The following is a 13,334-nucleotide window of genomic DNA, read 5'->3' as shown; positions in this document are numbered from 1 at the left end:
GGCATGGGAACCTGGATTGTAGTTTTAGGGTAAGGGAGAATGAGAGTATAGAGGTCAGGAGCTCAGATTTGACGTCGCAGGAGGGGGCCAGTGTTCAGGTAGGTGGTTTGAAGTGTGTCTACTTCAATGCCAGGAGTATACAAAATAAGGTAGGGGAACTGGCAGCATGGGTTGGTACCTGGGACTTCGATGTTGTGGCCATTTCGGAGACATGGATAGAGCAGGGACAGGAATGGATGTTGCAGGTTCCGGGGTTTAGGTGTTTTAGTAAGCTCAGAGAAGGAGGCAAAAGAGGGGGAGGTGTGGCACTGCTAGTCAAGAGCAGTATTACGGTGGCGGAGAGGATGCTAGATGGGGACTCTTCTTCCGAGGTAGTATGGGCTGAAGTTAGAAACAGGAAAGGAGAGGTCACCCTGTTGGGAGTTTTTTATAGGCCTCCTAATAGTTCTAGGGATGTAGAGGAAAGGATGGCGAGGATGATCCTGGATAAGAGCGAAAGTAATAGGGTAGTTATTATGGGAGACTTTAACTTTCCAAATATTGACTGGAAAAGATATAGTTCAAGTACATTAGATGGGTCGTTTTTTGTACAGTGTGTGCAGGAGGGTTTCCTGACACAGTTTGTTGACAGGCCAACAAGAGGCGAGGCCACGTTGGATTTGGTTTTGGGTAATGAACCAGGCCAGGTGTTGGATTTGGAGGTAGGTGAGCACTTTGGGGATAGTGACCACAATTCGATGACGTTTACGTTAAGGATGGAAAGGGATAAGTATACACCGCAGGGCAAGAGTTATAGCTGGGGGAAGGGCAATTATGATGCCATTAGACGTGACTTGGGGGGGATAAGGTGGAGAAGTAGGCTGCAAGTGTTGGGCACACTGGATAAGTGGAGCTTGTTCAAGGATCAGCTACTGCGTGTTCTTGATAAGTATGTACCGGTCAGACAGGGAGGAAGGTGCCGAGCGAGGGAACCGTGGTTTACCAAGGAAGTGGAATCTCTTGTTAAGAGGAAGAAGGAGGCCTATGTGAAGATGAGGTGTGAAGTTTCAGTTGGGGCGATGGATAGTTACAAGGTAGCGAGGAAGGATCTAAAGAGAGAGCTAAGACGAGCAAGGAGGGGACATGAGAAGTATTTGGCAGGAAGGATCAAGGAAAACGCAAAAGCTTTCTATAGGTATGTCAGGAATAAGCGAATGACTAGGGAAAGAGTAGGACCAGTCAAGGACAGGGATGGGAAGTTGTGTGTAGAGTCTGAAGAGATAGGCGAGATACTAAATGAATATTTTTCGTCAGTATTCACTCAGGAAAAAGAATGTTGTGGAGGAGAATGCTGAGCCCCAGGCTAATAGATTAGATGGCATTGAGGTACGTAGGGAAGAGGTGTTGGCAATTCTGGACAGGCTGAAAATAGATAAGTCCCCGGGACCTGATGGGATTTATCCTAGGATTCTCTGGGAGGCCAGGGAAGAGATTGCTGGACCTTTGGCTTTGATTTTTATGTCATCATTGGATACAGGAATAGTGCCAGAGGACTGGAGGAGAGCAAATGTGGTCCCTTTGTTCAAAATGGGGAGCAGAGACAACCCCGGCAACTATAGACCGGTGAGCCTCACGTCTGTAGTGGGTAAAGTCTTGGAGGGGATTATAAGAGACAAGATTTATAATCATCTAGATAGGAATAATATGATCAGGGATAGTCAGCATGGCTTTGTGAAGGGTAGGTCATGCCTCACAAACCTTATCGAGTTCTTTGAGAAGGTGACTGAACAGGTAGACGAGGGTAGAGCAGTTGATGTGGTGTATATGGATTTCAGCAAAGCGTTTGATAAGGTTCCCCACGGTAGGCTATTGCAGAAAATACGGAGGCTGGGGATTGAGGGTGATTTAGAGATGTGGATCAGAAATTGGCTAGCTGAAAGAAGACAGAGGGTGGTGGTTGATGGGAAATGTTCAGAATGGAGTTCTGTCAGAAGTGGAGTACCACAAGGATCTGTTCTGGGGCCGTTGCTGTTTGTCATTTTTATCAATGACCTAGAGGAAGGCGCAGAAGGGTGGGTGAGTAAATTTGCAGACGATACTAAAGTCGGTGGTGTTGTCGATAGTGTGGAAGGAAGTAGCAGGTTACAGAGGGATATAGATAAGCTGCAGAGCTGGGCTGAGAGGTGGCAAATGGAGTTTAATGTAGAGAAGTGTGAGGTGATTCACTTTGGAAGGAATAACAGGAATGTGGAATATTTGGCTAATGGAAAAGTTCTTGAAAGTGTGGATGAGCAGAGGGATCTAGGTGTCCATGTACATAGATCCCTGAAAGTTGCCACCCAGGTTGATAGGGTGGTGAAGAAGGCCTATGGAGTGTTGGCCTTTATTGGTAGAGGGATTGAGTTCCGGAGTCAGGAGGTCATGTTGCAGCTGTACAGAACTCTGGTACGGCCGCATTTGGAGTATTGCGTACAGTTCTGGTCACCGCATTATAGGAAGGACGTGGAGGCTTTGGAGCGGGTGCAGAGGAGATTTACCAGGATGTTGCCTGGTATGGAGGGAAAATCTTATGAGGAAAGGCTGATGGACTTGAAGTTGTTTTCGTTGGAGAGAAGAAGGTTAAGAGGAGACTTAATAGAGGCATACAAAATGATCAGGGGGTTGGATAGGGTGGACAGTGAGAGACTTCTCCCGCGGATGGATATGGCTGGCACGAGGGGACATAACTTTAAACTGAGGGGTAATAGATATAGGACAGAGGTCAGAGGTAGGTTCTTTACGCAGAGAGTAGTGAGGCCGTGGAATGCCCTACCTGCTACAGTAGTGAACTCGCCAACATTGAGGGCATTTAAAAGTTTATTGGATAAACATATGGATGATAATGGCATAGTGTAGGTTAGATGGCTTTTGTTTCGGTGCAACATCGTGGGCCGAAGGGCCTGTACTGCGCTGTATTGTTCTATGTTCTATGACCTCAGACACACTCTGACCTCAGTCACACTCTGACCTCAGTCATTGACCTCAGTCACACTCTGACCTCAGTCACACTCTGACCTCAGTCACACTCTGACCTCAGTCACACTCTGACCTCAGTCATTGACCTCAGACACACTCTGACCTCAGTCACACTCTGACCTCAGTCACACTCTGACCTCAGTCACACTCTGACCTCAGTCACACTCTGACCTCAGTCATTGACCTCAGACACACTCTGACCTCAGTCACACTCTGACCTCAGTCACACTCTGACCTCAGTCACACTCTGACCTCAGTCATTGACCTCAGTCACACTCTGACCTCAGTCACACTCTGACCTCAGTCACACTCTGACCTCAGTCATTGACCTCAGACACACTCTGACCTCAGTCACACTCTGACCTCAGTCACACTCTGACCTCAGTCACACTCTGACCTCAGTCATTGACCTCAGTCACACTCTGACCTCAGTCACACTCTGACCTCAGTCACACTCTGACCTCAGTCATTGACCTCAGACACACTCTGACCTCAGTCACACTCTGACCTCAGTCACACTCTGACCTCAGTCACACTCTGACCTCAGTCATTGACCTCAGTCACACTCTGACCTCTGTCACATCTCTCGAGTGTTGTGATGACCTGGCTGCAGAATGAATTATCAGAACCAAATTTCTTTGGGAAATCACTTTCTTCAAACCTATTTCTGAAGTAATTTACAGCCACCATTTGTCTTTTTATCCAATTTATTTGCTGCTGCTTTTTGTCATTTCATTGTTGACATTTGTATTTATTTATTGACTTTAGACCTGGTGTCATCCACTGGGTGGTTGTTGGACTGTCTGCCCCCCTCTCTCCCCCCTCTTCCCCCCCCCTCTCCCTGCCTTCCCCCTCCCGCTCCCCCCTCTCTCCCCCCTCCCCCTCTCTCCCCCACCCCCCTCCCCCTCCCCCTCCCCCTGTCACCCTCCCCCTCCCCCTCTCACCCCCTCTCCCCCTGCCTTCCCCACCCCCCTTCCCCGCCTTCCCCACCCCCTCCCCCGCCTTCCCCACCCCCTCCCCCGCCTTCCCCACCCCCCTCCCCCGCCTTCCCCACCCCCCTCCCCCGCCTTCCCCACCCCCCTCCCCCGCCTTCCCCACCCCCGCCTTCCCCACCCCCGCCTTCCCCACCCCCCTCCCCGCCTTCCCCCTCCCCCGCCTTCCCCATCCCCCTCCCCCGCCTTTCCCCACCCCCGCCTTCCCCACCCCCGCCTTCCCCATCCCCCTCCCCCGCCTTCCCCCTCCCCCGCCTTCCCCCTCCCCCGCCTTCCCCATCCCCCTCCCTCCCCCTCCCCCGCCTTCCCCATCCCCCTCCCCGCCTTCCCCATCCCCCTCCCCGCCTTCCCCATCCCCCTCCCCCGCCTTCCCCATCCCCCTCCCCTCCCCTGCCTTCCCCATCCCCCTCCCCGCCTTCCCCATCCCCCTCCTTCCCCATCCCCCTCCCCGCCTTCCCCATCCCCCTCCCCCGCCTTCCCCATCCCCCTCCCCCGCCTTCCCCATCCCCCTCCCCCGCCTTCCCCATCCCCCTCCCCCGCCTTCCCCATCCCCCTCCCCCGCCTTCCCCATCCCCCTCCCCCGCCTTCCCCATCCCCCTCCCCTCCCCTGCCTTCCCCATCCCCCTCCCCTGCCTTCCCCATCCCCCTCCCCCCGCCTTCCCCATCCCCCTCCCCCGCCTTCCCCATCCCCCTCCTTCCCCACCCCCCTCCCCCGCCTTCCCCACCCCCCTCCCCCGCCTTCCCCACCCCCCTCCCCCGCCTTCCCCACCCCCCTCCCCCGCCTTCCCCATACCCCTGCCCGTGCTTGTTTTGCTCTGCCTGCCCCCCGTGTTCCCTGTTGTCTCTGTCTGTGCTGCCTGTCTCTTCTCTGTCTGTCTCCTCTCTGTCTGCGCTGCCTGTCTCTTCTCTGTGCTGCCTGTCTCCTCTCTGTCCGCGCTGCCTGTCTCCTCTCTGTCTGCGCTGCCTGTCTCCTCTCTGCCTGTGCTGCCTGTCTCCTCTTTGTCTGCGCTGCCTGTCTCCTCTCTGTCCGCGCTGCCTGTCTCCTCTCTGCCTGTGCTGCCTGTCTCCTCTCTGTCTGCGCTGCCTGTCTCCTCTTTGTCTGCGCTGCCTGTCTCCTCTCTGTCTGTCTCCTCTCTGTCTGCGCTGCCTGTCTCTTCTCTGCGCTGCCTGTCTCTTCTCTGTCTGTCTCCTCTCTGCCTGTGCTGCCTGTCTCCTCTCTGTCTGTCTCCTCTCTGTCTGCGCTGTCTGTCTCCTCTCTGTCTGCGCTGCCTTTTCCTCTCTGTCTGTCTCTTCTCTGCGCTGTCTGTCTCCTCTCTGTCTGCGCTGCCTGTCTCTTCTCTGCGCTGTCTGTCTCCTCTCTGTCTGTCTCCTCTCTGTCTGCGCTGCCTGTCTCCTCTCTGCCTGTGCTGCCTGTCTCCTCTCTGTCTGTCTCCTCTCTGTCTGTCTCCTCTCTGTCTGCGCTGCCTGTCTCCTCTCTGTCTGCGCTGTCTGTCTCCTCTCTGTCTGTCTCCTCTCTGTCTGCGCTGCCTTTTCCTCTCTGTCTGTCTCTTCTCTGCGCTGTCTCCTCTCTGTCTGCGCTGCCTGTCTCTTCTCTGCGCTGTCTGTCTCCTCTCTGTCTGTCTCCTCTCTGTCTGTGCTGCCTGTCTCCTCTCTGTCTGCGCTGCCTGTCTCTTCTCTGCGCTGCCTGTCTCCTCTCTGTCTGCGCTGCCTGTCTCTTCTCTGCGCTGCCTGTCTCCTCTCTGTCTGCGCTGCCTGTCTCTTCTCTGCGCTGCCTGTCTCCTCTCTGTCTGTCTCCTCTCTGTCTGCGCTGCCTGTCTCTTCTCTGCGCTGTCTGTCTCCTCTCTGTCTGTCTCCTCTCTGTCTGCGCTGTCTGTCTCCTCTCTGTCTGTCTCCTCTCTGTCTGCGCTGCCTGTCTCTTCTCTGCGCTGTCTGTCTCCTCTCTGTCTGTCTCCTCTCTGTCTGCGCTGCCTGTCTCTTCTCTGTGCTGCCTGTCTCCTCTCTGTCTGCGCTGCCTGTCTCTTCTCTGCGCTGCCTGTCTCCTCTCTGTCTGCGCTGCCTGTCTCTTCTCTGCGATGCCTGTCTCCTCTCTGTCTGCGCTGCCTGTCTCTTCTCTGCGCTGTCTGTCTCCTCTCTGCCTGTGCTGCCTGTCTCCTTTCTGCCTCTGCTCATGTGAGCTCTTTGGAGGCTGGTGAGTTGACAGGAAGCCCTCAGCATTCTCACCTGTTCACCTCGTCCCTCCCCTTCCCCTGTCTGCTCCGGTCTCATGTGGTCCGTGTGTGTGACCGGGCCTGTGTGCCAGCACTAAGCAGGTGGGTGACTGGGTCAAGGGCTGTATTGATTCGCCCCATTACACTAATCAATACAATTCCTTCCAGCTGGCTATCCCACACCCATGTCTCCTGGGGCTTGTTATCATTGAACAAATAGACATCATCCGTGGATTAATTACAGCAATCGAAGGAAAATGATGAATCTAATTTGGACATGTGTGAAAAATACACCTCAGCCGTGTTTATGCAAAGTGCCCGGGCCTGGGTGGAAATCAGGCTGGGTTTACATTGGGCCCGGAGTGTACCCGGTGCAAGTCAGGCCGGGTGTAAATTAATAATCAGGTGTTAATCAGGTTGGGTGTAAATCACGGGATGGGTGATAAATGTTGGCCTAATCAACAACTCCCACGTCCCTTAAAGGAATTTTTAAAATTGTAAAAAGGTGTAAGACAGGCCGGGTGTAGATCGGGTGTAAATCGGGTGTCGGGCGGGGAATTTGGTGTAATTAACAGCTGGGTGACACAAACGCTGTTTTTGTTGTGCTGGAAGAATAAGAATATTCTGAATATCCAATGTAATTATTGGTTCTTTGGAAAGAAGGAAATGGCAAATTTATTGAACAATTTCTTTGTCAGCACAGTGTGGTGAATGAATAATGACAGTTTGGAACTCACTGAGGTTAACATGAACCAGAAAAGATTCATGGAAGTAAATATTTCCAAATCCTCAGCTCCTGATGGTTTCCAGCTCAGGGTTTTACAGAAAGTAGCTGAGAAGTTTTCGGTAATAACTCATTCAGTTCAGAAACTGTCCCTCCCGGATTAGAAAATTGTTGAGTATCTCTGATATTTAATGATGTGGAGATGCCGGCGTTGGACTGGGGTGAGCACAGTACGAAGTCTTACAACACCAGGTTAAAGTCCAACAGGTTTGTTTCGATGTCACTAGCTTTCGGAGCGCTGCTCCTTCCTCAGGTGAATGAAGAGGTATGTTCCAGAAACATATATATAGACAGATTCAAAGATGCCAAACAATGCTTGGAATGCGAGCTTTAGCAGGTGATTAAATCTTTACAGATCCAGAGATGGGGTGACCCCAGGTTAAAGAGGTGTGAATTGCATCAAGCCAGGATAGTTGGTAGGATTTCACAGGCCAGATGGTGGGGGATGAATGTAATGCGACATGAATCCCAGGTCCCGGTTGAGGCCGCACTCATGTGTGCGGAACTTGGCTATAAGTTTCTGCTCGGTGATTCTGCGTTGTCGCGCGTCCTGAAGGCCGCCTTGGAGATCAGAGGCTGAATGCCCTTGACTGCTGAAGTGTTCCCCGACTGGAAGGGAACATTTCTGCCTGGCGATTGTCGTGCGATGTCCATTCATTCGTTGTCGCAGCGTCTGCATGGTCTCGCCAATGTACCACGCTTCGGGACATCCTTTCCTGCAGCGTATGAGGTAGACAACGTTGGCCGAGTCGCACGAGTATGTACTGCGTACCTGGTGGGCGGTGTTCTCACGTGTAATAGTGGTATCCATGTCGATGATCTGGCACGTCTTGCAGAGATTGCCATGGCAGGGTTGTGTGGTGTCGTGGTCACTGTTCTGAAGACTGGGTAGTTTGCTGCAAACAATGGTTCGTTTGAGGTTGCGCGGTTGTTTGAAGGCAAGTAGTGGGGGTGTGGGGATGACCTTGGCAAGATGTTCATCGTCATCGATGACGTGTTGAAGGCTGTGAAGAAGATGTCGTAGTTTCTCCGCTCCGGGAAAGTACTGGACGACGAAGGGTATTCTGTCGGTTGTGTCCCGTGTTTGTCTTCGGAGGAGGTCGGTGCGGTTTTTTGCTGTGGCGCGTTGGAACTGTCGATCGTTGAGCCGAGCCCCATATCCCGTTCTTACGAGGTCTGCACTCCGAAAGTGATTTAAAACAAACCTGTTGGACTTGAACCTGGTGTTGTGAGACTTCTCACTCTGATATTAAGAGGAGAGAGGGAATGATCCCGCTAGTCCCCCCGCTGTTGTGCAGGAGTTACTGGAATCTCTAAGAGCTGAGTCATTTAGCATTGAGGAAAATGTGAACTGGTTAGAGAGCCGGTGTAGATTAGTAACGATTGGGTCTCGCTAATAAGAACATAAGAACTAGGAGCAGGAGTGGGCCATCTGGCCCCTCGAGCCTGCTCCACCATTCACTGAGATCATGGCTGATCTTTTGTGGACTCAAACTAGGAAGTTGAATTTTTATGAGGAAGTAGTTTATAATGGGCAGGTGAATGTCTGTGGATGTAGTTCAAATGCACTGTTCTAGAAGGTTCCAAATAGCTAAAAATTAAAGCTCATTGAATTAAAAGCAAATTATGGATCTGGTTAAGAGATTGCTTCAGCGTTAACTGACCAGAGATAATTCATAGGCACTTGATAGGATTTGATTCATGGATCTGTGATGGGGCCTCAACTATCACAACATTTAATAATAATTTGGATTAAACAATAGCTATATATCTAAGATAAAAGCAAATTACTGCGGATGCTGGAATCTGAAATAAAAACAGAAAATGCTGGACACCCTCAGCAGGTCGGACAGCGTCTGTGGAGAGAGACGGGGAGCGAACGTTCCCAGTCTGCGTGACTCTTTGTCAAAGCTCAAAATAAGGTCAGATTTATAGTATGGGGGTGGTGGGTGGAGCGGTGGGGCTGGGAGAGGGCCAGTGATAGGTGGAGATTGACAAAGATGTCATGGAAAGAAAGACAAAGGAAATGCTCCCCCCCACCCCGGCCACAGTAAAATCTCATCCTATTTCCAGTTCTCTCGCTTTGACAAAGAGTCACCAGACTCGAAAGGTCAGCTCTCGTCTCTCTCCACACGGGCTGTCAGACCGGCTGAGTTTGTCCACGAGTTTCTGGTTTCGAACCCTGTGTCCAACGTTGTCACAACGTAGACAGGCAAACTGGACTCTGAGACACAAGAGCTGTCTAACCATCTCCTCCCAACTATCGCAGCTACAGCTCTAACTGAAGACAGGATTGAGTCTGCACTCTCCATTTCGAATAACACCGATCTGAAGGATGGTGGAGACCCCGGACAAATCTACGCACCCCTGGTTGTGTGAAGAAAACACCAGGAATGAATCAGACTCCAGCCCATTGTGTGATGCCTTCTGAAGTCAACCAGTATCGGATCCAAGGCAACATTGTAACAGCAGCCAAACAATACCTCAACTATAGCACAGTGTAGCACTGATACACCCCTGCTCGCTCGCTCACAGTGTAGCGCGCTGATACACCCCTGCTCACTCGCTCACAGTGTAGCACTGATACACCCCTGCTCGCTCGCTCACAGTGTAGCGCACTGATACACCCTGGCTCACTCGCTCACAGTGTAGCACTGATACACCCCTGCTCGCTCGCTCACAGTGTAGCTCTGATACACCCCTGCTCGCTCACTCACAGTGTAGCACTGATACACCCCTGCTCGCTCACTCACAGTGTAGCACTCTGATACACCCCTGCTCACTCGCTCACAGTGTAGCTCTGATACACCCCTGCTCACTCGCTCACAGTGTAGCTCTGATACACCCCTGCTCACTCGCTCACAGTGTAGCTCTGATACACCCCTGCTCGCTCGCTCACAGTGTAGCGCGCTGATACACCCCTGCTCACTCACTCACAGTGTAGCACTGATACACCCCTGCTCGCTCACAGTGTAGCTCTGATACACCCCTGCTCGCTCACTCACAGTGTAGCACTGATACACCCCTGCTCGCTCACTCACAGTGTAGCACTCTGATACACCCCTGCTCACTCGCTCACAGTGTAGCTCTGATACACCCCTGCTCACTCGCTCACAGTGTAGCTCTGATACACCCCTGCTCACTCGCTCACAGTGTAGCTCTGATACACCCCTGCTCACTCGCTCACAGTGTAGCTCTGATACACCCCTGCTCACTCCCTCACAGTGTAGCTCTGATACACCCCTGCTCGCTCACTCACAGTGTAGCACTGATACACCCCTGCTCACTCGCTCACAGTGTAGCACTGATACACCCCTGCTCGCTCGCTCACAGTGTAGCACTGATACACCCCTGCTCGCTCACTCACAGTGTAGCACTCTGATACACCCCTGCTCACTCGCTCACAGTGTAGCTCTGATACACCCCTGCTCACTCGCTCACAGTGTAGCTCTGATACACCCCTGCTCACTCGCTCACAGTGTAGCTCTGATACACCCCTGCTCGCTCACTCACAGTGTAGCACTGATACACCCCTGCTCACTCGCTCACAGTGTAGCACTGATACACCCCTGCTCGCTCGCTCACAGTGTAGCACTGATACACCCCTGCTCGCTCACTCACAGTGTAGCTCTGATACACCCCTGCTCGCTCGCTCACAGTGTAGCGCGCTGATACACCCCTGCTCACTCGCTCACAGTGTAGCTCTGATACACCCTGGCTCGCTCGCTCACAGTGTAGCGCGCTGATACACCCCTGCTCGCTCGCTCACAGTGTAGCTCTAATACACCCCTGCTCGCTCGCTCACAGTGTAGCTCTGATACACCCCTGCTCACTCGCTCACAGTGTAGCTCTGATACACCCCTGCTCGCTCGCTCACAGTGGAGCGCGCTGATACACCCCTGCTCGCTCGCTCACAGTGTAACACTCTGATACACCCCTGCTCACTCGCTCACAGTGTAGCACTGATACACCCCTGCTCACTCGCTCACAGTGTAGCACTGATACACCCCTGCTCACTCGCTCACAGTGTAGCACTGATACACCCCTGCTCGCTCGCTCACAGTGTAGCGCTCTGATACACCCCTGCTCGCTCGCTCACAGTGTAGCACTGATACACCCCTGCTCGCTCGCTCACAGTGTAGCACTGATACACCCCTGCTCGCTCGCTCACAGTGTAGCACTCTGATACACCCCTGCTCACTCGCTCACAGTGTAGCGCTCTGATACACCCCTGCTCACTCACTCACAGTGTAGCACTGATACACCCCTGCTCACTCGCTCACAGTGTAGCACTGATACACCCCTGCTCGCTCACTCACAGTGTAGCACTGATACACCCCTGCTCGCTCACTCACAGTGTAGCACCGATACACCCCTGCTCACTCGCTCACAGTGTAGCTCTGATACACCCCTGCTCGCTCACTCACAGTGTAGCAGTGATACACCCCTGCTCACTCGCTCACAGTGTAGCTCTGATACACCCCTGCTCGCTCGCTCACAGTGTAGCGCGCTGATACACCCCTGCTCGCTCGCTCAAAGTGTAACACTCTGATACACCCCTGCTCGCTCGCTCACAGTGTAGCACTGATACACCCCTGCTCGCTCGCTCACAGTGTAGCACTGATACACCCCTGCTCGCTCGCTCACAGTGTAGCGCTCTGATACACCCCTGCTCGCTTGCTCACAGTGTAGCACTGATACACCCCTGCTCGCTCGCTCACAGTGTAGCACTGATACACCCCTGCTCGCTCGCTCACAGTGTAGCTCTGATACACCCCTGCTCACTCGCTCACAGTGTAGCACTGATACACCCCTGCTCGCTCGCTCACAGTGTAGCTCTGATACACCCCTGCTCACTCGCTCACAGTGTAGCACTGATACACCCCTGCTCGCTCGCTCACAGTGTAGCGTGCTGATACACCCCTGCTCGCTCGCTCACAGTGTAGCTCTGATACACCCCTGCTCACTCGCTCACAGTGTAGCGCTCTGATACACCCCTGCTCGCTCGCTCACAGTGTAGCACTGATACACCCCTGCTCGCTCACTCACAGTGTAGCACTGATACACCCCTGCTCACTCGCTCACAGTGTAGCGCTCTGATACACCCCTGCTCGCTCGCTCACAGTGTTGCGCTCTGATACACCCCTGCTCACTCGCTCACAGTTTAGCACTGATACACCCCTGCTCACTCGCTCACAGTGTAGCACTGATACACCCCTGCTCACTCGCTCACAGTGTAGCACTCTGATACACCCCTGCTCACTCGCTCACAGTGTAGCACCGATACACCCCTGCTCGCTCGCTCACAGTGTAGCACTGATACACCCCTGCTCGCTCGCTCACAGTGTAGCACTGATACACCCCTGCTCGCTCGCTCACAGTGTAGCACTGATACACCCCTGCTCGCTCGCTCACAGTGTAGCTCTGATACACCCCTGCTCGCTCGCTCACAGTGTAGCACTGATACACCCCTGCTCGCTCGCTCACAGTGTAGCACTGATACACCCCTGCTCGCTCGCTCACAGTGTAGCTCTGATACACCCCTGCTCGCTCGCTCACAGTGTAGCACTGATACACCCCTGCTCGCTCGCTCACAGTGTAGCACTGATACACCCCTGCTCGCTCGCTCACAGTGTAGCACTGATACACCCCTGCTCGCTCGCTCACAGTGTAGCACTCTGATACACCCCTGCTCACTCGCTCACCGTGTAGCACTCTGATACACCCCTGCTCACTCGCTCACAGTGTAACACTCTGATACACCCCTGCTCGCTCGCACACAGTGTAGCTCTGATACACCCCTGCTCGCTCGCTCACAGTGTAGCACTCTGATACACCCCTGCTCGCTCGCTCACAGTGTAGCACTCTGATACACCCCTGCTCGCTCACTCACAGTGTAGCGCTCTGATACACCCCTGCTCGCTCGCTCACAGTGTAGCTCTGATACACCCCTGCTCACTCGCTCACAGTGTAGCACTGATACACCCCTGCTCGCTCACTCACAGTGTAGCGCTCTGATACACCCCTGCTCGCTCGCTCACAGTGTAGCTCTGATACACCCCTGCTCACTCACTCACAGTGTAGCACTGATACACCCCTGCTCACTCGCTCACAGTGTAGCACTCTGATACACCCCTGCTCACTCACTCACAGTGTAGCTCTGATACACCCCTGCTCGCTCACTCACAGTGTAGCTCTGATACACCCCTGCTCGCTCGCTCACAGTGTAGCACTCTGATACACCCCTGCTCGCTCACTCACAGTGTAGCGCTCTGATACACCCCTGCTCGCTCGCTCACAGTGTAGCACTCTGATACACCCCTGCTCGCTCACTCACAGTGTAGCGCGCTGATACAC

General features: G+C 53.5%; 1 protein-coding gene across 2 annotated transcripts in view; it reads left to right on the top strand.

The window, feature by feature from the left end:
• Nucleotides 1-9,925, top strand: part of rnf157 (ring finger protein 157) — a 127,692-nt gene extending 117,767 nt beyond the window's left edge. For both annotated transcript variants that reach the window (XM_072483895.1, XM_072483894.1), the window contains one exon: nucleotides 9,247-9,925. In XM_072483895.1, the coding sequence (XP_072339996.1) occupies nucleotides 9,247-9,356 (110 nt within the window). In that variant the 3' untranslated portion in view covers nucleotides 9,357-9,925. The remainder of the gene's footprint in view (nucleotides 1-9,246) is intronic.
• The last annotated feature ends 3,409 nt before the right edge of the window (nucleotides 9,926-13,334 follow it).

The sequence above is a fragment of the Scyliorhinus torazame genome, chromosome 18 (genome assembly GCF_047496885.1).
Source record: "Scyliorhinus torazame isolate Kashiwa2021f chromosome 18, sScyTor2.1, whole genome shotgun sequence".
In the NCBI taxonomy this organism is placed as follows: domain Eukaryota; kingdom Metazoa; phylum Chordata; class Chondrichthyes; order Carcharhiniformes; family Scyliorhinidae; genus Scyliorhinus; species Scyliorhinus torazame.
Note: the sequence above shows the minus strand (reverse complement) of the source record. Positions and strands in the feature narration are given on the sequence as shown.